Source organism: Siphateles boraxobius, unplaced genomic scaffold (assembly GCF_051911475.1).
Source record: "Siphateles boraxobius isolate OS27281-9 unplaced genomic scaffold, OSU_SipBor_1 57, whole genome shotgun sequence".
Taxonomy (NCBI): domain Eukaryota; kingdom Metazoa; phylum Chordata; class Actinopteri; order Cypriniformes; family Leuciscidae; genus Siphateles; species Siphateles boraxobius.
This window is the reverse complement of record NW_027509183.1, coordinates 75,888-102,345: the sequence shown is the minus strand read 5'-3', so window position 1 is coordinate 102,345 and position 26,458 is coordinate 75,888. Positions and strand designations below refer to the sequence as shown.

Sequence of the window (26,458 nt, the reverse complement as noted above, 5' to 3'; positions counted from 1 at the left end):
TAAGGATGGAGAAATGTATAATATTATAAATGAATGCATCTATGCTTTACTCTCCATGCTGCATCATGATTGGTTGTTTTGCTGTGTCAGGCTGCGGACGACTGTGCCAAGGCCGTGATGAAGAATCTGAGCGCTCACGGGGTGAAGCTGGTGCTGCCGTCTCTGCTGGTGGCACTGGAGGAGGAGTCCTGGAGAACCAAAGCAGGTCTCTTCTCACTGCAAACTGTTGACACGTATTCATTTCAGATATTACCATATGAATGTGTAAAAATTAATTTTGGGTTTTTTTTGTGTGAATTCTTGGGAAGCTAAATTGTTTTTAAATCATTTTAAAATAGTTTAAAATATTTTTTTTTATTAATCATCACTGTCTCACGTGGAAATGCAGTGCATTGTCTAATTATTTTTTATAGTATTTTGTATTTTAATTATAATTATAGTAGTTTCTTTCATACTTTTTGTATATATTTATTTTTATTTTATAATTAATTATTATTACTGTCTCGCATGGAAATGCAGAGCATTGTTTATTCTATTACCATATTTTAATAATTATTATTCATAATTTTTAATAAATAATAATACATTTTTTTTATTATAAATCATCACCAAATCGCATGTAAATTATTAAATTATTAATTGTTTTTTACTATAGTACAGTTTTGTATAACTATAATATTATTATTTATCTCATATATCTTTTTATTAATCTGTCTCACATGGAAATACAGCATGTTTTAAATGTATTATTTTATATTTAATTATAAATAATTTGTTTTTTATTTGAATCTTTATAATTATATATTAATATGTATTTAATATGTATTTTTGTTGTTAATCATTATCACTATCGTACATGAAGCACAGTGTTTTAGTTTTCTGTCTAATATGTGTGCAGGGTCCGTGGAGCTGTTGGGTGCGATGGCGTACTGTGCTCCTAAGCAGTTGTCCTCGTGTCTGCCGAACATCGTTCCCAAGCTGACGGAGGTTCTGACGGACTCTCATGTGAAGGTGCAGAAAGCCGGTCAGCAAGCGCTCCGACAGATCGGCTCTGTTATCCGCAACCCTGAGATCCTGGGTATGAAATACACACATTTAAAGAAAGAGCTGGGAGAAGTGCTTAAATCATTATCTGCCAGTCTAGGATGTTTGAAAGGATCCCAGCGGTCTGTTTGTTGTGTAAATCTGCTTGCTTTGTTTGGGTGGGAGGTGTGGCACAGTGTTAAAGGACTGGGGCTTTAACCCATTCAAACCCAGTGTCTATTACCATGTACCCATGTACAGTATATCATTTTCTTGAAATACCTCACAACAAATCCATACATATAATGTTCTGTATTCTGGATAATTAATCATTTCACTTTAGTTTGATTATTTCATGGTAGAAATAAAGTGTGGCCATATCTTTTGGCGTCCCTTGAACACAATTAGCGTCTGAATGGGTTAATGTTTTGAGGACACTGAACTGACATTGTGAATTCGGCAGCGATCACCCCCATCTTGCTGGACGCTTTGACTGACCCGTCTCATAGGACGCATCACTGCCTGCAAACGCTGCTGGACACCAAGTTTGTGCACTTCATCGACGCTCCGTCTCTGGCTCTGATAATGCCCATCGTCCAGAGAGCGTTCCAGGACCGATCCACTGACACGCGCAAGATGGCCGCGCAGATCATCGGAAACATGTACTCACTAACTGACCAGAGGGTAGGACATGATTCTCACCTGACCGCAACTGGCTCTTTTATATCCTAAATAATGTGTTGATGTTAGAAATGTTGAAAAGTTGTTGTTGGAAAAATTAATTCAGCAAGGATGCATTAAATTGATCAAAAGTGACCCGTAAAGACCGTAAAAAAATTCTTTAAATGAAATGCTGTTCTTATACATCTTATACAGCTTTTTATACATCAAAGAATCCTAAAAAAGTTTCCTCAAAAATATGAAGCAGCGCAACTGTTTTCAACATTTATAATAATATGAAATCTTTCTTGAGCAGCAAATCATCATATTAAAATGATTTCTGAAGGAAATCAAAACAAACAAAAAAACTTAATGATTCCAAACTTCTCACTGTTAGTGTATTTTTTAAGCATCCATATACACCCTGCAGTTTAAAATTGTTCATTCTTGATTATTTATTTGAAATTCTATTAGAATTAAATGCTTTTTAAAAAGCTATAAGCCACATTAGGCCAATAATTTTAGAGAAGAACACCTGTTAACCGTGGTAAATCACTGTAACACAAGGCCTTGAGTGGCTCATTGCTTTAATATCTTTTTTCAATGCCATATTGGTTTGCAGGATCTGTCTCCATACCTACCCAGCGTGATTCCAGGACTCAAAGCGTCTCTGTTGGACCCGGTGCCCGAGGTAATATCGTCTGCACTGATCCGTGGAAACTCTTCAAGACCGCTCATAAACTGTTGTTAATGGCGTCTGTCAATCTCTCTCAGGTGCGGACCGTGTCTGCTAAGGCTCTGGGTGCCATGGTGAAGGGCATGGGTGAGGCTTGCTTCGATGATCTGGTGCCGTGGCTCATGGAGACGCTGGCGTCAGAACAGAGCTCTGTGGACCGCTCTGGTGCCGCTCAAGGTGATTCACTGCACCGTTAGAGGGCAGCAGAGACATGCAGCACACACACACACACACACGCACACAACCAGGGCTTGAAGTGCACTTTTCCCCAGAGAAGAACATGTGCTCTTAAGTTAAATGTAGGCAGATGTTAAATAGTTGTGCTTTTCCCTAATAAAGGGAAAATCTATATATTGAGTAATTATGTTCTAGCATTTTTCTTCCTGTGACAGTGAATTAGACGCCGGATATAGTTTGTTTAATTATAAGCAAGCCCAAAATAAATCGAAAATCTTATTTTAAAATGTCTATGCTTTGCTATTGCCAGCTGCTCATTCAAAAAGATGAGAAAGATATTAAAAATATGCACTCTTAAAACCATCTTCAATATAAACACCAAGTAAACATTGTCATACTTCATCAACAGTAGATCATAAGCAATCTATTAAATGTGTCTATTAAAATATGCATTGTCATACTTCATCAACTGTAGATCATAAGCAATCTATTAAATGTGCCGAAAATCTATTAAAATATGCATTGTCATACTTCATCAACTGTAGATCATAAGCAATATGTTAAAGGTGCAAAAAAAATCTTTTAAACTACGCATAAATGTGTAGTATTCATTGTAAAGTGCTCTGAAATCGTGAGCCTGTAGAATGTGAAACAGCATCATGTTCCTACTTTTTATTCATATTAAATAATTAAATCATCGCCTTCTGAAATGTAATAATTACATTAGGCTCTATCACAAATTCCTGTTTATCTAGCCCCAAATTTAAGACCTCTTAAAATATAATAAAAAAATGTTATGCCATTTAAGATATTACATATAAGATAAGACTTTTATGACCTTAAATTTCATAAAACGAACTGAGCAACACAGTGACTTTTTTTTTGTATTCAATCAATCAAAATAGACAAAATAACATCATCAAAATCAGAAACAACGTAGAACACATAGACAGAAATGACAGAAATAAAGTGGCACACTTCCAACAATGCAAAAAACATCCACAATCCAAAATGATCATGCTCACCACAGGCACACACACACACACACACAAACACACACATAAAGAGGAATACATTTATACAGGAATACATACAGACTATAAATACTGTTCTCTTATCATTTGTAAAATAATCTAAAATGCAGAACCACCAGAAAAATAAATTGGTAACACTTAGACGCATTGAAAATGTGCGCGCACACACACACACACACACACACACACACACACAACCACACACACACACACACACACACACACACAAACGCACACACACAGAAATACATTTGTAAGGCTATAAAAAGTCCTTATAATTTGTCAAATAAAATCATACAAAATGAAGAACCACCTCAAAAATAAATTGGTGACACTGTACACATAAAACCCTGTCTGCAGGTTTGGTACTTCACTGTTGTTGTTGTTTTTGTGTGTGCTGTGTTTTTTTCAGTACAAAAAATATTTTTTTTTGAAAAAAAGTATTTTTTTTTTGTTATAATTGTGATTTTATCATATTTAGATATGAATCCAACTTTAGAAACTATATCTTTCAGTAATTCAAATAGCAAATAGCATATAATGGAGCTCTATAGCCATCTAGTGGTTAAAGTGATTTATTACAAATTTTAACCTGTATTTTCCAAAAAATGGGCAAAAATCTTACATTAAACCTTGTAAAATTATCCATGGTATCCCCAGGAATGAAAGTTAGAAATCTGGGTCTTTTATAAAGTTTATTTAACATAAAATGCTGTTTTTTTTTTGTAAAAATCCTATTTAATTAAATATTTATTTATTTATTTATAGAAATTTTTTAAAAATCATAAATTCTACAAAAACTGCACAAATGTTGAGTAAAAACATTGATGAACCGAGTAAAATTATATTTGTTAAAAAAAAATATTGTTCGGTTACAAAATTAAATGTTGTTGTCTGGGGTCCAATAGACCCCGAAGACCACAAGTGTGATTTTTTTTTGAAGACCATCAGAGAGTTAAATGTGCCGAAAATCTATTAAAATACGCATTGTCATACTTCATCAACTGTAGATCATAAGCAATATGTTAAAGGTGCAAAAAAAATCTTTTAAACTACGCATAAATGTGTAGTATTCATTGTAAAGTGCTCTGAAATCGTGAGCCTGTAGAATGTGAAACAGCATCATGTTCCTACTTTTTATTCATATTAAATAATTAAATCATCGCCTTCTGAAATGTAATAATTACATTAGGCTCTATCACAAATTCCTGTTTATCTAGCCCCAAATTTAAGACCTCTTAAAATATAATAAAAAAATGTTATGCCATTTAAGATATTACATATAAGATAAGACTTTTATGACCTTAAATTTCATAAAACGAACTGAGCAACACAGTGACTTTTTTTTTTATATATAGTTCGCTCAGATCTATTTTTAGTCTCAAATGTGAGTGAAACACTCGCACCGTGGAGCCCTGATTACACCAGTGTGTTTGTCTATAATCTATATTAATGTTGTGCTGTATTCCTCTGTTAGGTCTGGCTGAGGTGATGGCAGCGTTAGGTGTGGAGAAGCTGGATAAACTGATGCCAGACGTTGTCCAGACAGCCAGTAAAGTGGACATCGCTTCTCACGTCAGAGACGGATACATCATGATGTTCATCTACCTCCCTCTGACCTTTGGGGACAAATTCACCCCATACGTGGGTCCCATCATTCCCTGCATCCTAAAGGTCAGACAACGTGTTAAAATACTTATTAATCATTTTGCAATGTTTTTCTTGTGCATTTTCAAGTTCAACAGAAGTTCAAACAGTTTAAATTTCAACACAATTGTTCAAAAGTATTTAAATTGTTGGATGTCAACATGAAATCAAAATTGTGATCCTTTATTTATTTTATTATATTTGAAAATGTTTATTTTAATAATTAAGCAAATGTTTACATTTTAATATTTAAGAATGAATTTTCTTACTAATAAATTATTATTAAAGTGGTAAATCTGTTTATTTTTCTAATATTTATTTATCAAAATAAATATTAAGAAATGTATTTTCTTAGTAATAATAATTTATTACTAAGAAAATAAATATCTCAATATGTATTTTCTTAATTTAAATTATTAATTAATGTTTACTTTTCGTTATATTTAATGAATAAATAAATATTTATTTTCTTAATACATTTTTCTGGTTATTGTGCATTAATGGATCAGACCATGTTTCTCTAAAGAAAAGCTTTCATTTAAAATGTAACAACTCTCGTTAACTGTATTTTTCTTTGACTTGAACCAGGCCATGTGGTCTCAGTTCAGTCAGGATGACATTCATTCGTTGTTATTTCCCACTAAATATTGTTTCACTCTCAAATTCATGATTACGTTGCATTACGTTACGTTGTTTATCCAGGAATATTGTTCTAATCTAGTCATAGATCAGCTGGTCTGTTTGAATGACTCTGGGTAGATAAAGATCTGTGTGTGTGTGTGTTCAGGCTCTGGCCGATGAGAACGAGTATGTGCGAGACACAGCCCTGCGTGCGGGCCAGCGCATCATCAGCATGTACGCCGAGACTGCCATCGCTTTACTGCTGCCAGAGCTGGAGCAGGGCCTGTTTGATGACCTCTGGAGGATCAGGTACCACACACACTCCCATCAGCCTTTTAAAGGGATAGTTCACGCAAAAATGAAAATTACCCCATGATTTCCTCCCCCTCAAGCCATCCTAGGTGTATATATGACATTCTTCTTTCAGACGAATACAATCAGAGTCATGTTAAAAAATATCCTGGCTCTTCCAAGCTTTATAATGCCAGTGAATGGCCATTTATGTTTTGAAGTCCATAAAGCGCATTCATCCATCATAAAAGTGCTCCACACGGCCCTGGGGGGGGGGGGGGGGGGGGGGGGGGGGTTAGTAAAGGCATTCTGAAGCGGAGTAATGCGATTGTGTATGAAAAATATCCATATTTAAAACTTTATCGACTAAAGTGACTAGTTTCCTACAGATGGCCTACGCATCGATTTGCTGTGAAAGAGTATCACTGGACCTGACGCATTAACAAACGCGGACGCGCAGAGGATACAGCAAAACAGAATTTGTAAAGAGAAATGTGGGAGGAGCTTAAGTTTGTTGCCCTGTTTGTTTGAACCGCGAGAGTCGTCAAAGCTTACGCTACTCCTACATCTCCGTCATACATCGTCCAGTGTTACTCTTGAGGCGTAAGTAGACTTGCGTAGGCCGTCAGCCGGAAGCTAGTTATTTTAGTCGATAAAGTTTTAAATATGGATATTGTTTTTACACAAACACATCGGCTCCCTTCAGAAGGCCTTTATTAACCCCCGCAGAGCCGTGTGGTGCACTTTTATCATGAACAGATGCTCTTTGAAGAGCCAGGACATTTTTTTATATAACTCAGATTGTATTGGTCTGAAAGAAGAATGTCGTATACACTTAGGATAGCTTAAGGTTGAGTAAATCATGGGATAATTTTAATTTTTGGGTGAACTATCCCTTTAAATGGTCCTTCCATCAGTTCACAAGTTTAGACTGTTTTCTGGATGCTGATGCTGAAGGTTTGTGTTCTCTTAGATTCAGCTCGGTGCAGTTGCTAGGAGACCTGCTGTTCCATATCTCCGGGGTATCGGGAAAGATGACAACAGAGACAGCGTCAGAGGATGACAATTTTGGCACGGCCCAGTCGAATAAGGTAACATGTAATGAGCCCCTGGATTCATGGCATTCAGGACAGCTGTGCTTTTATTAGAATACGAAAATATATTCATTTCCTGTTGTGTTCTAGGAAACGGTGTGTGTAAATGTTGTATTTTTACTGACTTTACCCAGGCCATCATTGGAGCGCTGGGCGCAGAGAGACGTAACCGTGTGCTTTCGGGGCTCTACATGGGCCGCTCAGACACACAGTTGGTGGTGAGACAGGCGTCTCTTCATGTGTGGAAGATCGTGGTGTCCAACACGCCACGCACGCTTCGAGAAATCCTCCCCACCCTCTTCACGCTTCTGCTGGGCTTCCTGGCCTCCACCTGCCCGGACAAGAGAACGGTACAACAACTGCAGGCCATTTTCAGTCTAACACGAAAAACATGCATGTGTGGTGTTTGGAAATTGGTTTCCATTCAAACAATTACATCAGATTTGTATTAGAGTTGTAGTTTTACATTATTTGGAAAGCAACGTGTATTTAGGATCATACACATTGTGGTGTAATGATATTTATTTATAGCCTACAATACTTTTTAGATTTTGATTAAAAAAATACAGTAATAAAATTGTAGCAGGACTTTTGTGTAGTTTGGAAATCAATGTGTATTTACCTTCATACGCATTGTGCTGTAATGTTTTTATAATTATTATTATTATTTAAAGTAGTTTCTTTTTGTCTAGATTTTTATTAATAAAATACTGTTAATTCTAGTAGGACTTTTATGTAATTTGTAAAGCATTGTGTATTTAGCATTATCCACATTGTGCCGTAATAATGCAGATTATTATGGCATAATAAAAAATATATATTTTAGGGTCAATTCTTTTTTTTTTTCTTTTTTTTTTCTTTCTTTTTTTTTATGAATAAAATACCATAATGAATTATAGTAGGACTTTTACTTGCGTCATGTGGAAATCAATGTGTATTTAACATTATCCGCAATGTGCCATAATTTTTTATTATTATAATGTTTTTTTTAATCATTATTAAATTTTTATTATTATTATTTATTATAAAATTTCTTTTCATCATAGATTTTGATGAGTAACCGACAGTAATGCCTTGCTCGTGTTGTTAAAGCTAATGATCTGTGTTTCCCCTCTGTCCTGCTCCAGATCGCTGCTCGTACTTTGGGTGACCTGGTGAGGAAACTGGGTGAGAAGATCCTGCCCGAGATCATTCCCATCCTGGAGGAAGGTCTGCGCTCAGATAAGAGTGACGAGAGGCAGGGCGTGTGTATCGGCCTCAGCGAGATCATGAAGTCCACCAGCAAAGATGCAGTGAGTTGCAGCTGATAGAATAATGCTCAACAGCTTGATTTTGTTCATATCATTAGCCGCGGTTCCACCGAAATTACCTGGAACAATTTGTCTCAGGAACTACCCCCGCCCCCCCCGGGCCTGTTGCTGTCTGCGTTTCCACTGCGGTCTGAAGTACCGTGAAGATTAGGCAAAATAGTCCGGTGGCGTAGAACTGCATGCTACAGTTCCCTCTGGATTTCATCCTCTGGATTTTTAGCTTAAAGGGATAGTTCACCCAAAAATGAAAATTCTGTCAGTATTTACTCTCCCTCATGTTGTTCAACCCCGTAAGACCTTCGTTCATCTTCGGAACATGAATTAAGATATTTTTGATGAAATCTAAGAGCTGGATCACTCCTCCATACTAACTAGTCCATAGGCTTCTTAAAGGGATACTCCACTTTTTTTGGAAATAGGCTAATTTTACAACTCCCCCAGTGTTAAACTGTTGAGTTTTACCGTTTTTGAATCCATTCAGCTGATCTCCGGTTCTGGTGGTACCACTTTTAGCATAGCTTAGCATACATCATTGAAGTGGACAAGACCATTAGCATTTCTCAAAAAAAAGGCCAAAGTGTTTCGCTATTTTTTCATATTTAAAACTTGACTCTTCTGTAGTTACAATTAACCTTTCTTTTTAAATTTCTGTAGTTATAAGACCGACGGAAAATGTAAAGTTGCGATTTTCTAGGCTGATATGGCTAGGAACTATACTCTCATTCCTGCGTAATAATCAAGAAACTTTACTGCCGTACCATGAGTGCAGCAGGCGTAATGATATGACGCAGCGCAGTTGACGGAAGGTAGCCTATTTTCAGGCGCTGCGTACCGCCAAGTGGTACCGCCAGAACCGGAGATCAGCTGAATGGATTCAAAAACGGTAAAACTCAACAGTTTAACTCTGGGGGAGTTGTAAAATGAGCCTATTTCCCAAAAAAGTCGAGTATCCCTTTAAGGGATTGAAACTTGCCGGCCCCGAAAAGTTATTAAAGACATCGTTAAAATAGTCCAAGTAACTACACTGGATCGATCTTAAGTTTATCAAGCGACGAGAATACTTTTTGTGCGCAAAAACAAACAAAAATAACGACTTTATTCAAGTATTATTTTCCTTCTCTGTGGGCCTCGAGTCAGTTCACTAGTGTAACAGGGCAGCGTTTCGGTGTTATACGTCACACGCATCACACACATGACCAGCGTCAGCAGATAGTGAGCCTACGTGTGATGTAGCACTGCGCTACCACACTACGTTAACTGACTAGAGGCCCACAGAGAAGGAAATGAAAAGTGGATCCACAAGCGCCACCCAGTGCATTTAATTAGAACTGTGAAAAAAATGTAAAGAAAAAAGTAAAATTCGAATAGTATTTTATTTATCGAATAATAATTACAGATTGAATATTCGATCATTCGAATATTCGTGCACATCCCTAACCAGGACCCTTCATTTTAGACCCTGGATGCTGCGGTGGAAACACACTGAGTACCACCCCGAAGTCCTGGGGAAAGTTCTTGCAGCGGAAACTATTGCTCATATGACCGATGTTTGTGTGTCAGGTTCTGGTGTTCTCCGAGTCTCTGGTTCCCACCGTGAGAAAGGCCCTGTGTGATCCTCTGGAGGAGGTTCGTGAAGCGGCTGCTAAGACCTTCGAGCAGCTCCACGCCACCATCGGTCACCAGGCCCTCGACGACATTCTGCCTGCACTGCTCAGACAACTGGTACTGCTTTCTACCCACAATCCTCGCCTTTACCTTGCACTACTGTTCTAAACACTACTGTTCAAAAGTTTGGGGTTGGTAAGATTTCTTAATGTTTTTGAAAGAAGTCTCTTCTGCTCACCAAGGCTGCATTTATTTGATCAAAAATACAGTAAAAACTTTAATATTTGCAAATATTATTACATTTTAAGGATTCTTTGATGAATAGATAGACACAGCACTTCAAAAGAACAGCATTTTCTTGTAAGATTTTTTTGTTGTTGATCAATTTAATGCATCCTTGCTGAATAAAAGTATTGACTTCTTTAAAAAACGTCACACTTTTAAGCCTAGTTGCCAGTTACGATCACCTAAGCTGCTTTGAAGCATGTATGTTTTGTGAAAAGCACTAAAATGTACATGCTTTTTCTTGCAGGAGGACGAAGAGACGTCAGAGTTTGCGTTGGATGGATTGAAACAGGTCATGGCTGTGAAGAGTCGGTCAGTCCTTCCTTATCTGGTTCCCAAGGCAAGTTCTCTTTACCAGTGGCCTCTTTTAACTAACCTGATCTATAGACGTGTGTATACAGGCTTTGACTATCTTCATAAAAGCAGCTTTTTCTGGCCAAGAACTGCCTACCATCTCACTGACATTTAAAGTGATCAACCACAGTTTTTTTTAATGTAATTATTTACAACATTTCTTTACTTGTTGCAAAACATCTCAATGTAAACTGTGATATTTCAAAGATTTGATCTCACAAACCTCACTAAATTTGTCAAACTCTTGCTGCTCATTATATCCACCCAATACTCCTTAAATCCAACTTTGTTTCCCTGTGCACACTGATTTAGTATCGCCACACAATGAACATTTAAAAATTGATTCTACTGAAATCTATTCAAATTATACTACTGTATGTATATCCATCCTTATCCAGATACATACAGTATACTCACAATTAGCACTTTGCACTATATAGTAAATCTCAACTGCTTGATTTGTTAAATCATCAGCGGTATATTAAAAGTTGTAAATATAGTAAATCCTGCTTTACCTGCACACATACAGTAAACTCATGTAAAGCAATATGTTCTATAGCAAATCTCACCCACCTGATTTTTACTTTTGTATCAAAATGTAACTATATTATCGCCCAGCTCTGTATATATAAAGTTGCATATATAAGTATGTCCAACTTCATACTCGTGTAGGGCAAAATATACTTTATAGAAAATCTCAACTGCTTGATTGCTTATATTTTTATACTATTTTATCACCCAGCTCTAATTTGCTAAATGCAACTTTAAGGCATTAAGATATTATAAACATTTAGATTATGATTTTCTGTAAAGTTGCTTTGAAAAAATGCGTATTGTAAAGACTGCTATATAAATAAATTTGACGACTTGATTCCGTGGAAACAGCCAATCTTGCCATTTTTGTGTTTTCAGTCTGCATGAGATCTGTGGGCGTTTTGTCTTAGCCTGAGACTAAAATATTCCTTGCACTTGTTTAACTGTTGTATTTTTTATCCTTTATAGCTGACGGCTCCTCCTGTAAACACGCGTGTTCTGGCCTTCCTGTCAGCGGTGGCGGGAGACGCTCTGACGCGTCACCTCGGGGTGATTCTTCCCGCGCTTCTCTCCTCTCTCAAACACAAGCTGGGCTCAGAGGAGTGCCTGCAGGTGAACACCACAGCTGTCAATCATTCATACTGATCCATCAACTCTTACTGAAACGGGAATGTTGAAGAATGAGAATAGGTTGATGGTGTAAATGTGTCTTTTATGGCCTTCGACAGGAGCTGAGCAACTGTCAGACTGTGATCCTCTCGGTGGAGGATGAAGTCGGCCAAAGAATCATCATTGATGATCTCCTGGAGGCCACGCGAGGAGCAGACGCTGGGCTGAGACAGGCGTCCGTCACCATCCTCAACGGCTACTTCTCACGAACACGACTGGACTACAGCGTTCACACACGCACGCTGCTGTCCGGCCTCATGCGGCTCATGAACGACCCCAACCCAGAAGTGCTCAGCCAGAGCTGGGAAACCATCAACTCCATCACAAAGGTAAATGAAGCTTTCATCCGTGCAGATCTTCTCAAAGACCCTGTTTATACCTGGTATTATCATCTCATGTGATCACAAGACACGAATAGATTAGTTTCATGATTCTTGACCTCTAGTATGAGACTCTGATTGCAACTTCTGTAGCAAAAGATAGTTGGGAAGCTTGATTCATTTCTGTAAATCACTTTGTTTCACTTAATTGGTGGTGATGGCGCGGTGGATAAGACACATGCCTTTGGTGTGAGAGACCCGGGTTCGAATCCACTGAGACACCAATGTGTCTTAGCAAGACACTTAACCCCTAGTTACTCCAGAGGCGTGCGACCTCTGACATATATAGCATTTGTAAGTCGCTTTGGATAAAAGCGTCAGCTAAATGAATAAATGTAAATGTAATTGATTTAACCTCACTGAACCGCTCGGAACAGCTGGAAGCCCGGCAGATGTATTCTGATTCTGATTCTGATTCTGATTCTGATTCTGATTCTGACTGAAACAGATTCACAGAAGCCCCGTATTTCTTTTATATAAAAATGTATTAGTGAAGTATATGTTGGTAAATATTGCAGTTTATTACTATGAATCATTATATTGTTGCTTATGCACTACCATTCAAAGGTTTGGAGTCAGTACGTTTTTAGTACCAAAAAATACAAATAATTTAAAATAAATGCTGTTCTTTTAAACTTTCTATTCATCAAAGAATCTGGAAATGTATCACGGTTTCCACAAAATATGAAGCAGCGCAACTGTTTTCAACATTGATAATAATCAGAAATGAATAATCATATTAGAATGATTTCTGAAGGATCATGTGACACTGAAGACTGGAGTAATGATGCTGAATATTCATCGATGCTGAAAATTCATCTTTGATCACAGGAATAAATTACTTTCTTTTTTAAAAAGTTATTTGAAATTTTAATAATATTTTTGTTTTTACTGTATTTTTGATCAAATTAATGTGGCCTTGGTGGGCAGAAGATACCACTTCCTCTTATATGCATTACATAATTTTTGCTACTACTAAGATTAAATGGGAAATGTGATGAAATATGACTGTGGTATCTCGTTGCTACATTTCTCATAGTTTCATTATGTTTGGAGTTGTGAATATAAAACTGTGTGTGTTTGTGCAGAAACTGGATGCTGCCAGCCAGCTCTCCATGATCGATGACCTGCACAGGGACATCCGCTCGGCTGCCGCTGAGGTCAAAGGTCAACACTTACCTGGCTTCTGTCTGCCCAAGAAGGTGAGCATCACACAAAAGAGTCAAACTGCAGAGCAAATGTCAGCACATATCATCTCTGATGACACATAATCAATTTAGAAGTGTTCCGAATGACACTGTCTTTCCTAAGAAATACCCTACTGGGTAATATAAGGCAACTACATGGGTTAGGTGTAGGTTCAGGGTTAGTACCTACTTATTTTAATTACTATAAGTACATAGTGTGTACATGCAGAACATGACTGTAAAATAAAGTGCTACCCAAATTAGATTAAAAGTGCAAAGTAACAATTGTTATGATAAAGATTTTAACTGGATGCCACTCACTGTATTAAACATAGTGATGTCATTTGATAAAACTGTAACAAACTATATATTGCACACAATTTTACATACTATTTTTTAAAGTTGTAGTAATTCTAGCATTCTGCATTAAGTGTAATATGAAAGACTGTTGTTATTGTTAACTAAACTATATAAATCATTTTTAATTAAAAAAAGCATATATTAATATATATATATATAATATGTAATATATATATAATATAAATATTAATATAAATATATTAAATTTTAAATATTAGATGAAAATTTTAAAGTAAAAAAAACCTGAAATTAAATTTTAATTTAAAGTGACAAAATATATGGAAGCTTGTTTCTGCTGAGGAATAAAAATTAAAAAGCTCATTTTATTGTGCAATTGTGAGTTTACGTCTCGCAATTCTGCCTTTTTTCTCAGTATTGTGAGATAAAAAGTCGCAATTACTGTTTATTTATTTATTTATTTATTTTATTCTGTGGCGGAATTACCAAACCTGAAATAAAAATAAAGCTAAATCAATATATAGGAAAAATAAAATGACAAAAGCACATAACAAAATTACTGAAATGAACAACTGAAAACATTAAATAAAAGCAAATTCAAAATACTATAATGTATGCTGTATGCCCTCTATTCAATATATATTTCCTTCAGGGAGTGACGTGCATTCTGCCCGTGCTGAGGGAAGGCGTGCTGACAGGAAGTCCTGAGCAGAAAGAGGAAGCGGCTCGAGCGTTGGGAGGAGTCATTAAACTGACATCAGCGGAGGCGCTCCGGCCCTCTGTGGTCAACATCACTGGACCGCTCATCCGAATCCTAGGAGACCGTTTCACCTGGTCTGTGAAAACCGCTCTGCTCGAGACGCTCACTCTACTCCTGGCCAAAGTCAGTGTCCATCATGCCTCTGTCCTTATGTTGATGCAGACCCTTCATTCACACTCATGATTAGTGTTGTCAAAAGTACCGTCTTCGGTACTGAAAATTTAAAAATGTGTCGCTTTGAGCGGAACCATAAACACCTCTGATTGGCCATTGTGTTCACGAGCTCATCGGATATGTCGGTGATTGTTTTTTTTTTAAACGGGAGCAGGAGCTTTTGAAAGCACAAGCAGCCGTCTATCAATGTGTGTATCTGTGTAAGCGCCAGTGGTGGAATGTAACAAATACTTCGTTACTTTACTTAAGTACATTTTTCACGTATCTGTACTTTACTTCAGTAGAATCAATAGTGCATACTTTTGACTTTTACTTTGTTACATCTTACGTCAATTATTATACTTTCTACTCCACTACATTTCTACAACGTTCCGTTACATTTTCTGATCAGTTTTCCCCCTGCCAAAACGTCTTCCTGACCGTCCGTCCGTTGAATGTTTGTCTCACCAAGTTTGGTTGCCATAGATATTAGTGATGTCCGGTTCGTGAACGAATCGTTCTTTTAGTGAACCGGTCGAACCAGTACACTAAATCGGACTGAATCGTTCGAAACAGTTGGCGTCTTGCGTTAGCGCTGATCCACAAGTTACTAAAGTTACTCACTTTCAGACATGCCTGACAGTCCCCCTGACTCGAGATAAACCAATATCCCGGAGTATAATTTACCCCGGTAAATCCAGAAGTTCACTGAACTGAGACTTGTTGTGCTGAGAGAAGTGATGAGCACGAGCAGCTGATACTGAGCAAGCGCACACTGGTACAGCAGTTCTCGGATCACCAGTACAGAACCGAGAACGGTTTGTTTCGGAGGTGTTCGACATACAACCAGATTAACTGAGCATGTTATGCAAGTACTTTTACTTTTAATACTTAATGTACATCTAAAATCAGGTACATTTTACTTAAGCAGGGTTGTCATTGTGGTACTTTTACTTTTACTAAAGTAAATTTGTCACTTGTTATTTGTACTTTGAGTTAAGAACTGAGATTCAGTACTTCCTCCACCAATGGTAAGCGCTCGCTGAAGAGCGTCATTGATGTATATTTACAACATGTTTTTGAAGCACTGATCATCATAGCCAATCACAGACATATTTGATGAGTGCGTTGAGCACAATGGCCATTCCGAGGTGTTTACGATTCTGCTCAACAACGCTCAAAGCATCACATTTTAAAAGTTTCAGTATGGACTTGGTACCGAAGTCGCACTTCTGACAACACTGCTCATGATTACTCTGTGTCTGTGACCTGTACAGGTGGGCATCGCTCTGAAACCGTTCCTGCCGCAGCTCCAGACCACCTTCCTCAAGGCTCTTCAGGACTCGAGCCGGGCCGTGAGGCTTCGGGCCGCAGAGGCTCTCGGTCAGCTGGTCGCCATACACACTAAAGTAGATCCACTGTTCACTGAGCAGCTGGCGGCCATACGCAACGCTGAGGACTCTGGAGTCAGGTAGAGTTAAAACAGCCTGTTATGCTTCCTCCTTATTTGCGTTCTCGAGCCACCAGGCACTGTTGTTGTGCAAATGAGCAGCCGGAACGCTTATCGGGTTTTCTGTTAGAACGGTGTCATGTTAGCGGCCCCTAAGTTAATAAATCTAGCTTGCTTGATTTACGTTAGTTACACGCATTTGCGCGTTACGTTAAGTGTTTCCCGCATAAGGTACTTTGTCTTGTACGTCGCCATTACGTTCATGTGCGCACGAAACTACTACAATGGTACCTGAATGTTTGTAGTTGGACACAACAAATGTGTTCCCACATTAAGTCCTTTAATTTGAGAGTATTGGACCTGGAAAGTCCTTTAAAGGTCCTTGATTTTCAAGTTAACCAAGGTATGGGAACCCTGTTAATAACTAATGATCTTTGCAACGAAAGTGAATCAATCAAAGCTAACTTTAGCAGGACAATGGGGTGGAACGCTACACAGAAGTCACGGTTCGGTACAATGGACAGAAAAGCAAAACAAAAATGCAGAAGGCAATTTTTTTTTTATTGTGCATGTCTCAGGCTGTACCAGCTAGTGTCATACAGTCTCTCCCCTGAGCTGCTGCTACAGCCTGAAGTGTGTGAAGTAAGATGTAAACAATAACTACCCCACATCATCTCTAGACTCCATCTGTAACTTGTAAACAAAATAAGACAATCAGCTATAAAACTGAAAAAACAGCGTGTCTTATTTATGAAAGTGCAAATTACATAGAATAACAAAAAAAAAATCTACTTAGGCGAGACCTTCCCCCACAAAAAATAAAATAATTTTTGCTATTAAAGGATAAGTTCATCTCAAAATGAAAATTTCCTAATAATTTACTCACCCCAATGCCATCCAAGATATCCATGTCTTTCTTTCCTCAGTGGAAGACAAATTAAGTTTTTTGAGGAAAACATTTCTGTTTTTTTCTTCGAATAATGGACTTCAATGACAACCAGCGTTTTGAAGACCAAATCAATGCAGTTTCAAGGGTCTTTCAAGTGCTTCAACAGTCTGTGCACGGTCACAGCTGAGGAGGGTCTTATCTCGCGAAACAAAGTCAATTTAAAATATATATATATATATATATTAGGGCCGGGACTCGATTAAAAAAATTTATCTAATTAATTAGAGGCTTTGTAATTAATCGAAATTAATCGCATTTTAATTGCATAAATATTTGACCTGAGAACAGTGAGAAGTAATTTTTTTCACATGGATTTTTAGTATACCTTTGAATAATGACTGAATACATAAGCTTAAGCAACAAAATATTGTTTATTTTTGTTCAACCAAGTCCAGCAGACCAGTGCAATTTTTGCCATTAAGTGTAGGAATAGCATATGTAGAAATATAGTACATTTCAGAAATTCAGGTAGCCTATAGATCCACGCTAGCTGCTCTATGTTTTGCGTTGAGGTGATGCTTGAGGCCCGATGTGCTGCGGTGATATGCGAATTCCTTGTTGCATAACTTGCACACAACCATGCTCTTATCGACGCTTCCAACCACGGGACCAACCAAAACGGTCTCTTCAGCTTCTTCGTTCATGTTCACTGTGGTTTGTTGTTGTCTGAAGTCATGAACGCTAGTTGGTGCTCCAGTATAATCGGTCCGCCGAAACTCATCCAGTGAGAAACGTTCCGCGGTGCGGAAAAATGTTGAAAATTTTTTAACATGTTTAATCTTAATTAACGCGTTAAGAGTCTGTAATTAGTTAATCTTAATTAACGCGTTAAAGTCCCGGCCCTAATATATATATATAAATATACTTTTTAACCCTCTGTTGTTAACCCTCTACAATTGTTCGGATTGAGCTGATCTCCAACGCGCCGGGAACTACATCGACAAGTTGAAAGGTTGTGGTACTTCCGCCGGCGACATCGAGCCTGACCTTTCAACGTGATGACGTAGTTCCCTGCGCGTTGCAGATCAGCTCAATCCGAACAATTGTAGTAAAAAAGTGTATATATATAAAAAAAAATTTTTTTTTTGAAAATTACCTATCATTTGGCGAGATAAGACCCTCTCTTCCTCAGATGCGATCATGCACAGTCCGTTGAAGCACTTTAAAGACCTTCAAAACGCTGGTTGTCATTGAAGTCCATTATTCGAAGAAAAATCCAGTAATTTTTTCCTCAAAAAACTTATTTTCTCTTCCACTGAGGAAAAAAAGACATGGATATCTTGGATGGCATTGGGGTGAGTAAATTATTAGTAAATTTTCATTTTGAGGTGAACTAATCCTTTAAGTGCGACAGGTATACCTTTGCCAACTGGCAAATTTGGTAACTTCAGAATAAAGATTAAGGAGTCATTTTTTTTGTATTACCACATTACAGTTAAATGTATTTATACTTGCTGTGGTGAACATAAACTGTCCCATAGTTCATATTTCTGTAGGGGGGAGTGGTTGGACAGTTTTTTTTGTCCATTTCCAGTGATTGACACATCTAGGTGATGGCGTCAGATATGCGTTAGCATGCTAGAAGTATTTCCACTCACATACCCAACAACTGCTGAACACACCGACACACAGTCCTCGTCTTATCCACCACTCTCTCGCCTGTACTACTGTAAATGACTGAGAATCCAGAGTTTTCCCAAACTTGAGATCTTAAAAGGCCGGCGGATCCTCTAACTCTGGTGTGTCGCCATACTCGTCCTTAGTGTTGTTATCTCCGACTCACTCACTGGACCGTCGACTTGACAAAAAACTGCATACATAGGCGAAGCTCGGCTACATAGGCGCCAATCAGAGCTTCATAAGGCGGGGCTACAGATTATGTGTCCCTAAAGAACCCGCATATCTAACAGTAGTTCCGCATTACAATAATTCATTAGCACGTGAGTTTTATTTATTTTTTATACCGTGTAAATTCATGCACCGAACCGTGACGCCCGTACTGTTTCGGTTCAATACAAATACATGTACCGTTCCACCCCTACTGGACAATAACTTTATTCTAGAGCTGCTGTAAAGCCAAAACAATCTGTTACTTTAATCTCCTATTATCACTGTAAAGCTGCTTTGAAAAAATCTAAATTTTTAAAAGCACTAAATAAATGAAGGTGACTTGACTAGAACACTATTCAAATACAAAATTTCTTGTTCGTTTCTTTATCATATCAAAGTTTGTCAAAAGTAAAACTGTAGTTTGTGCTTGTCAGTCACTGGTTTCTTGTTCGTGCTGCAGAGAGACCATGCTACAGGCCCTGCGCTTCGTCATCCAGGGGGCAGGGGCAAAGGTCGACCCCAGTATCAGGAAGAACATCACCACCACACTGCTGGGCATGCTGGGACATGATGAGGTACAGAAAGCATTTCATTTTTTTGTTTTTGTTTTCCTTGAGAGATTATAAATCATTCAAAGACCAATGACAGTAACGACTTAAGTCCCATTAGTTAAAGGGATAGTTCACCCAAAAATAAAAATGTATCCCATGATTTACTCACCCTCAAGCCTGTCCTAGGTGTATATGACTTTCGTCTTTCAGCCGAACACAATCAGAGTTATATTAAATAATATCCTGGCTCTTACAAACTTTAGACCACTTTTGATCTTACAAATGTAGTAAATGTTAAGATTAACATTTAAATAAGATTAATAAATGCTGTAGAAGTATTACTTATTTTTAGTTCATGATAACTAATGTAGTTGACTAATGCTTAAAAAATTTAAACTTATTATAAACTGTCACCAACAGTATGAAGACAACTTAAGTTTATAATGTTTTAGTAAAATTTGAAAATGACATTAGCTAAGATTAATACATTATTTAATAGTATTTTTCATGCTAACTAATGTAGTTAACTAATGTAAAAAAATGGAACCACCTTGTTTTTACCAAAATAAAAAGTTAATTAATATTTAAATATATTTATTATGATTATTTTCCTATTCATTTTTGTTTTTACACTTAAAGACATAAGAATGTGAATGCATATTTCTTTGTCTTTATAGCAGTATCTAGCACAGGATGTGGTTGTGAGAGTGTCAGTATAGTCTTACCGTGTGTGTGTGTGTGTGTGTGTGTGTGTGTGTGTGTGTGTGTGTGTGTGTGTGTGTGTGTGTGTGTGTGTGTGTGTGTGTGTGTGTGTGTGTGTGTGTGTAGGATGCCACGAGAATGGCCTCTGCAGGCTGTATTGGTGAACTTTGTGCCTTCCTGTCTGAAGATGAGCTCAAGAGTGTCTTACAGCAGCATGTCCTCGGTAAGATCACACCCATCCTATGCACACTTCCTGGTAGTTTGTGATGCAATGAGCATAGAAAACCACTGTTATCCAGATCATATTATGCCCTTCTCCTCAGTCATGTTTGTCTGTCTCTGTAGCGGATGTGTCTGGTGTGGACTGGATGGTGCGTCATGGCCGTAGTTTGGCTCTGTCTATCGCAGTGAAGTCCGCTCCTGATCGGCTGTGTGTGGATGAATACAGTTCCTCTGTGCTGGAGGCCGTCTTATCTAGTGCCACCGCAGACAGAGTAAGAGCCGTGTGATATCAGCATGTTTAGGGCCATGTAAATCTGAAAACGATGACAACAGTCAAAACTCTTGAATATTCATTTGTTCATTGCTTAAACCTTACAAGCTGTGTTAAATCCTCTGCCTTGTGTGTTGTAGCATCTGTGTTGTGATTTTTATTTTATTTTACCTTTATTTAACCAGGTAAGTCGCACTTTTTCAAGAGAGACCTGGCCAAGATAGCAGAACAAATTAGATCACACAATCACAAAAGAGGCAAAGACAACTCAAGTACATTTCAATTTAAATAAAAGTGCCATTAATTAAAACATTTGCACGTGTGGTATAGTTTTAACATAATCTTTAAAATCATTTAAGGAAATTAGACACTGTAGTTTAAGTGTTTTCTGTAGGCCTTTTTGAACAGCTCTGTCCCGGCTTGAGGAACATTCAATGAAATAGTTTTCTGGGACCGTAAACCATAAGTACTCTGTGTCAAAGAATGAAATTCAGATATGAAACATGAAAGCCCGCCTATAATGCCCTTATATATAAAGATATAAAGGTGATTAAGCCGGCGATTTGACAGAGAAGGCAAATTCACTGTGGAGTAAAGTATACAGTGATGAGTGAGGGGTCTGCAGTTTGAAATAAATCTTAAAACTCCATGAAACACAGCATCCAACATCTGAAGATACTTTGATGGGGCATTCATATACAACAGATTACCATTATCAATAATTGAGAGAAATGTGGCATCGACTAGCTTCAATTTCAACATTTTTACTAGATTCTGTATATGAAGATTAAAAGAAAGGTGATCATCAATTAAAAACCTAAATATTTATAAGATGAAACTACCTCAGTTGTTTTACCCTGGTCAGTAACAATATTCAGGTCTAACTCATTTTCCTTGAGTTTGAAAAAAACATTACTTTGGTCTTCTCTGCATTAAGCACAAGCTTCAATTGATAAAGCTGTGCTTGCACTGTATCGAAAGCAGTTTGCAAGCATTCATACGCCTTCCTAATGGAAGCTGCACAATAATAAATAACCGTATCATCTGCATAAAAATGGAAAAATGCATCTTGGACATTTTCCCCCAGACAGTTTATATAAATAGTGAATAAAAGTGGCCCCAGAATGGAGCCCTGTGAGACCCCTTTACAAATTGATCAATATTTTGACGTTAGGCCATCAACTTGCGTAGCTTGAGTCCTATCAGCGAGGTAGTTGATAAACCAGCCCACAGAGTGCTGAGACATACCTATACTGATCAGTCTCTGAACTAGTATGCACAGTGTTTCTTGTCATCAAGTGCTTTGACTATATCATTAATTACTTTAATAGCAGCAGTGGTAGTGCTGTTTTTTTCCTGAAACCAGATTGATGCTTAGATAAAATTGACTGAGCATTTAAATACTCTTTCACTTGTTCACTAACCAAAGATTCCAACACTTTGGCCAATGCTGAAAGTTTTGAAATGTGTCTGTAATTATTAGGCAAGGTAGGGTCACCTCCTTTCAAAAGTGGTGAAACATAAGCATACTTCCATACCTTGGGAATTTTGTTTGTGACCAGTGAAAGATTAAAAAGATGAGTCGGAGGTTCAGCTAGGATATCTGCAGCTAATTTCAAAAAGAAAGGTTCTAAGTGATCGTGGCCCGCAGGTTTTCGAGGATTCAATTGCTTCAGGGCTTTATGAACATCAGCAACAGTCATTTACAGGCTCCGACACTATAGGGGCAACAGAATCGAACAAGAACCCAGAATGATATGAAATGCTCATTAAAATAATTTAACATTTCTACTTTGGTCAGATATAGACACTCCATTCTTAACTAGAGACGACAGAAAACCTTTTGGTTTAGTCGATGAAGATAATTACCTAATAGTTTTCCAGAAATTTTTTTGGGGTCATTTAGATTCTCGGTGGTTTCAGATAAGTAAAATTCAGCTGTAGCTTTTCTGAAAAGTGAAGTGAATCTGTTTCGCAACCGTCTGAAAACAAAGCAGTCAGCATCAGTATCTGATCTCCTTGCTTTTGCCCAGGCTACATTTCTCTCATGGAGCAAATTAGAAATCTCAGAAGTAAACCAGGGATTGTCCCGCCCCTTAATTCTAACTTTACGAATAGGTGCATGTCTGTTAAGAATATAAAGAAAACTGTTTTGAAAGAAAGTCAGGGCTAATTCCACATCATCAATCAAGGCAATTCTACTCCAGTCAAAATAAAATAATTCATATAAAAAACCCTGCTCAACAAACATTTTCATATTTCGCCTTCCAACAATACGAGGTGCAGACTTGGGCATCTTAGTATCTCTACACTAAGAGACATTAAAGCCTGTGACTCCTGGACAGTGCTTAACACCAGCTAATAAGATTGGAGCTTATGATTTTCACAAGCGCTGGTCCATGAACAGTCTGAGTTAAGACTTATAGCCTGTTTCACGATACACAGTTCCAAAGAAGCTTTACAGATAATCATTGTTAGTGTTTTTAATATCTTCATGCCTTATAATCACGTTTATCAGATTACAGCTGGGCAATAATATTGTTATATTTTGCCACAATACAAGCAATCAAGCAGTTGAGATTTGCTTTATAGTATATAGCATCTTTTATAATAAATAGTGCAATATTACACACAAATTACATAAAATGGACAATGTTTTTATGGTGATAATACAGCTTATATTTTTCAAGAAACTACATTTACGTAGTTTATTATGTAGTGCATACTATAGACTTGTATCTGTGGCTCAGCTGTTTAATTGTCATCGATGTGTGTGTTCTGCAGATCCCCATCGCCTGCAGTGGCATCAGAGCCATGGGTTTCCTGACGAGACACCAGCTCCGCACTGGAGGAACCGAGGCCGTGTCACCACGCATCATCACACAGTTCGTGAAGGTGAGTCTGGCGCTCCAGGACTAGCATACAGCCTGCATACTTGCACTGCATACTTTCACTTATTGTAAAGTGTTACCAAAAAAGTATAATGCATTAACTAGAATGAACAAAAAGCAATTAATTTCTTAGAGTATTTATTTGTCTGTTAACATCAGTTACTAAAAATACAGTTAGCTAGTTCATGTTTGCTCAGATTTATTAAATATGAACATTACATGTGAATTATGCATGTGTTAGTGCATGTTGAAATTACCATTATTCGTGTTAACTAATGTAGTAACTAATATTAAGAAATGAAACCTTATTCTTTGTGCAACAAACATTTCAAACTGTGGAATGCTACATAACTACATTCTTTAGAGTTTTTATATTCCATGCGTACTGAAAATGCACACTTTCTACAGTATACGTGCAACATACTGCTTATTTAAAAGATGCTTCTTAGTATGCTATTGCGAACGTACACAAACGCACATCAGAAATCGATCCGTGGGTGTGACTGTGTCGTGGCTCCTCCCACAGTCTTTGCAGAACCAGTCGAGTGACATTCGTCTGGTGACGGAGCGCGTGCTGTGGTGGGTGTGTAAGGAGGCGGAGACTCCAGCTCTAGATCCCAATCTGGTCAAACCGGTCATCAAGGCCCTGCTGGACAACACCAAGGACAAGAACACCAGCGTCCGAGCCCAGAGCGAACACACACTCGTCAGCGTGCTGCGACTGCGCCAGGGAGAGGAGCGCATGCAGGTCAGTCATGTGTCATTCTTTCTTCCTCGGAAAAACACAGTCAAGTCGCACTTACTTATGTAGCCTAGCGCTTTATACGATACAGACAGTAGCAGCTCTACATTAACTAAAGACATTAGTTGTTCAGCTCGAGTCTGTTGATTCAATTCAACAACATAGCAGCTCTGCAGAAGACAATGGTGTCATTATCAGTGTGGTACTTTTAAAAGTAATGCATTACAGTATTGTGTTACCCCCTTAAGAAAGTAATTAGTAACGCTCCTTATGCGTGACTATTCTCACCTGACTGAGGCTCGCTCTATTCCAAGCTTTGCTGGTATTTCTGCAGTAATTACATTCAACAATAATCGCTTTCATTTTCTTTTAAAAACACATTTAGAATATTATTATATTCTGACCTCATTATGGAGGTTAATTTTTGATGCAGCAGTTTAAAAAAATGTAAGCAAATAATTCAACTGAAAAGTAACGTGCATTACTTTAAAAACGTAACTCAAATATTAATGTGCACATTTGTAAAGTAATGCATTAGTTTATTCATTACATCAAAAAAGTAATCTGATTACTTAATGTATGTTATTTTTAATGCGTTACTCGGCAACACTGCTCATTATCCAGCTCAATCCAGTTTATATCCAGTTATTAATTCTATTCAGTCGAATTCTATTCTAATAATAATATTACTGAATATTAAGTGTCTTTCAAACTCTGAACAAACAAACCAAAGGCGAATATTCACAGCTTGACCTTAAAAAGTCGCCTCGTGACCAATCACAGTGCAGCAATTCAACTACCGTTTGCATGTGTGATTTTTTTTTTTTTTCAGAGCATCAGTGCGATCCTGGACTCGGCCAGTAATGAGCTGCTGTCAGACTGTCACCGCAGATCCTTGAAGAAGATCTCCAGCCTTCCCGACTCCAACGAAGAGATCGACGACACCATCCTCACATGATTGACAGCTTCAGCCCTGCTCGGGATCATTGTAGTCACTGATGTTCTCGGAGATCCTGCATCACACTCTCCTCACGCTAGCTTTGACTGTCCTCATCATTTACGCCACAAGGAAAGCCTGGGAAAGTATTTATTGAGCCAAGCCCCTAAAATCATCATCTAAAATTGGCATTTTCCTTAATTGCCTGGTAATTTGTAAATGTGCATTTTTGTTTTGGTTTTCTTCTGAGAGATGAAATATTAATTTGTGCCAATTCTTTACAAATTGATGTTTTGATTCCCTTTTTTATTTAGTTTTGATGGTGAGCAGTTCCTCTCTGTGTCAAGCTGTTGTGTAAGTGTGTGTGTGTGAGTGAGTGAGAGAGAGAGAGAGAGAGAGAGACGCGTGAGCTATTAGCAACCCAAAGGATGTGATGCTGATTTTTCCAGTTAGCGCTGTGTCCACTGAAAATGGTTGTATGAATAAATAGAAAATGAAAACCTTGATTTAATAAACGGTTTGACTTAAAGAAATAATCTTTGTGTTTTAATGCTTGACATTTCATGCATAATAATAACACCACAATATTAAAAATTCACTGAAGTATTATTTTCTAGAGAAATTACCCACGTTTAAGACGCTGTACTCAAGATTCTTGTCTGTGGTTTTACCATTCAAGTAATTGAAATGAAATAATTCAGAAATCTAAAATGTGAGTTTTATTACACTGGATATTCTTTCAACTTCTGGGATGATTATAAATGCTATTTAAGGAGGAACATTTATGCTGGAGATTTTAGTAAACACTCATAAAATCTGAAGTAAATGTAATTTTGGTTGATAAATAAATTATATATATATATATATATATTTATATATATTTCAGACACATCTGTAGATTTAGAGTCATCACAAACCCATATTCATGTCAATTTTTGGCTCATATGCAACATAATTCAGCCGATCCTGGGGAATAAAATCTGCAGTTTTCTGACAGACTGTCAATGTTTAAACTGCTTTGAAAAGTTTTCTGGCTCTCACTGAGAAAGTGCTGAGATGACATGAATATATTTCT

The 26,458-nt window shown here is 37.5% G+C and overlaps 1 protein-coding gene across 1 annotated transcript in view; it reads left to right on the top strand.

Annotated features, from left to right (window-relative positions):
- Window positions 1-25,916, top strand: part of gcn1 (GCN1 activator of EIF2AK4) — a 60,254-nt gene extending 34,338 nt beyond the window's left edge. Inside the window, exons 36-58 of the mRNA XM_077206871.1 lie at window positions 91-205; window positions 899-1,078; window positions 1,487-1,707; window positions 2,306-2,374; window positions 2,458-2,596; window positions 5,108-5,304; window positions 6,065-6,207; window positions 7,163-7,280; window positions 7,418-7,633; window positions 8,411-8,575; window positions 10,154-10,315; window positions 10,731-10,823; window positions 11,840-11,983; window positions 12,100-12,369; window positions 13,509-13,622; window positions 14,578-14,808; window positions 16,116-16,309; window positions 19,528-19,642; window positions 20,447-20,543; window positions 20,666-20,814; window positions 23,598-23,708; window positions 24,231-24,452; window positions 25,279-25,916. Coding sequence (XP_077062986.1) covers window positions 91-205; window positions 899-1,078; window positions 1,487-1,707; window positions 2,306-2,374; window positions 2,458-2,596; window positions 5,108-5,304; window positions 6,065-6,207; window positions 7,163-7,280; window positions 7,418-7,633; window positions 8,411-8,575; window positions 10,154-10,315; window positions 10,731-10,823; window positions 11,840-11,983; window positions 12,100-12,369; window positions 13,509-13,622; window positions 14,578-14,808; window positions 16,116-16,309; window positions 19,528-19,642; window positions 20,447-20,543; window positions 20,666-20,814; window positions 23,598-23,708; window positions 24,231-24,452; window positions 25,279-25,404 — 3,591 coding nt within the window. The 3' untranslated portion in view covers window positions 25,405-25,916. The remainder of the gene's footprint in view (window positions 1-90; window positions 206-898; window positions 1,079-1,486; window positions 1,708-2,305; window positions 2,375-2,457; window positions 2,597-5,107; window positions 5,305-6,064; window positions 6,208-7,162; window positions 7,281-7,417; window positions 7,634-8,410; window positions 8,576-10,153; window positions 10,316-10,730; window positions 10,824-11,839; window positions 11,984-12,099; window positions 12,370-13,508; window positions 13,623-14,577; window positions 14,809-16,115; window positions 16,310-19,527; window positions 19,643-20,446; window positions 20,544-20,665; window positions 20,815-23,597; window positions 23,709-24,230; window positions 24,453-25,278) is intronic.
- The last annotated feature ends 542 nt before the right edge of the window (window positions 25,917-26,458 follow it).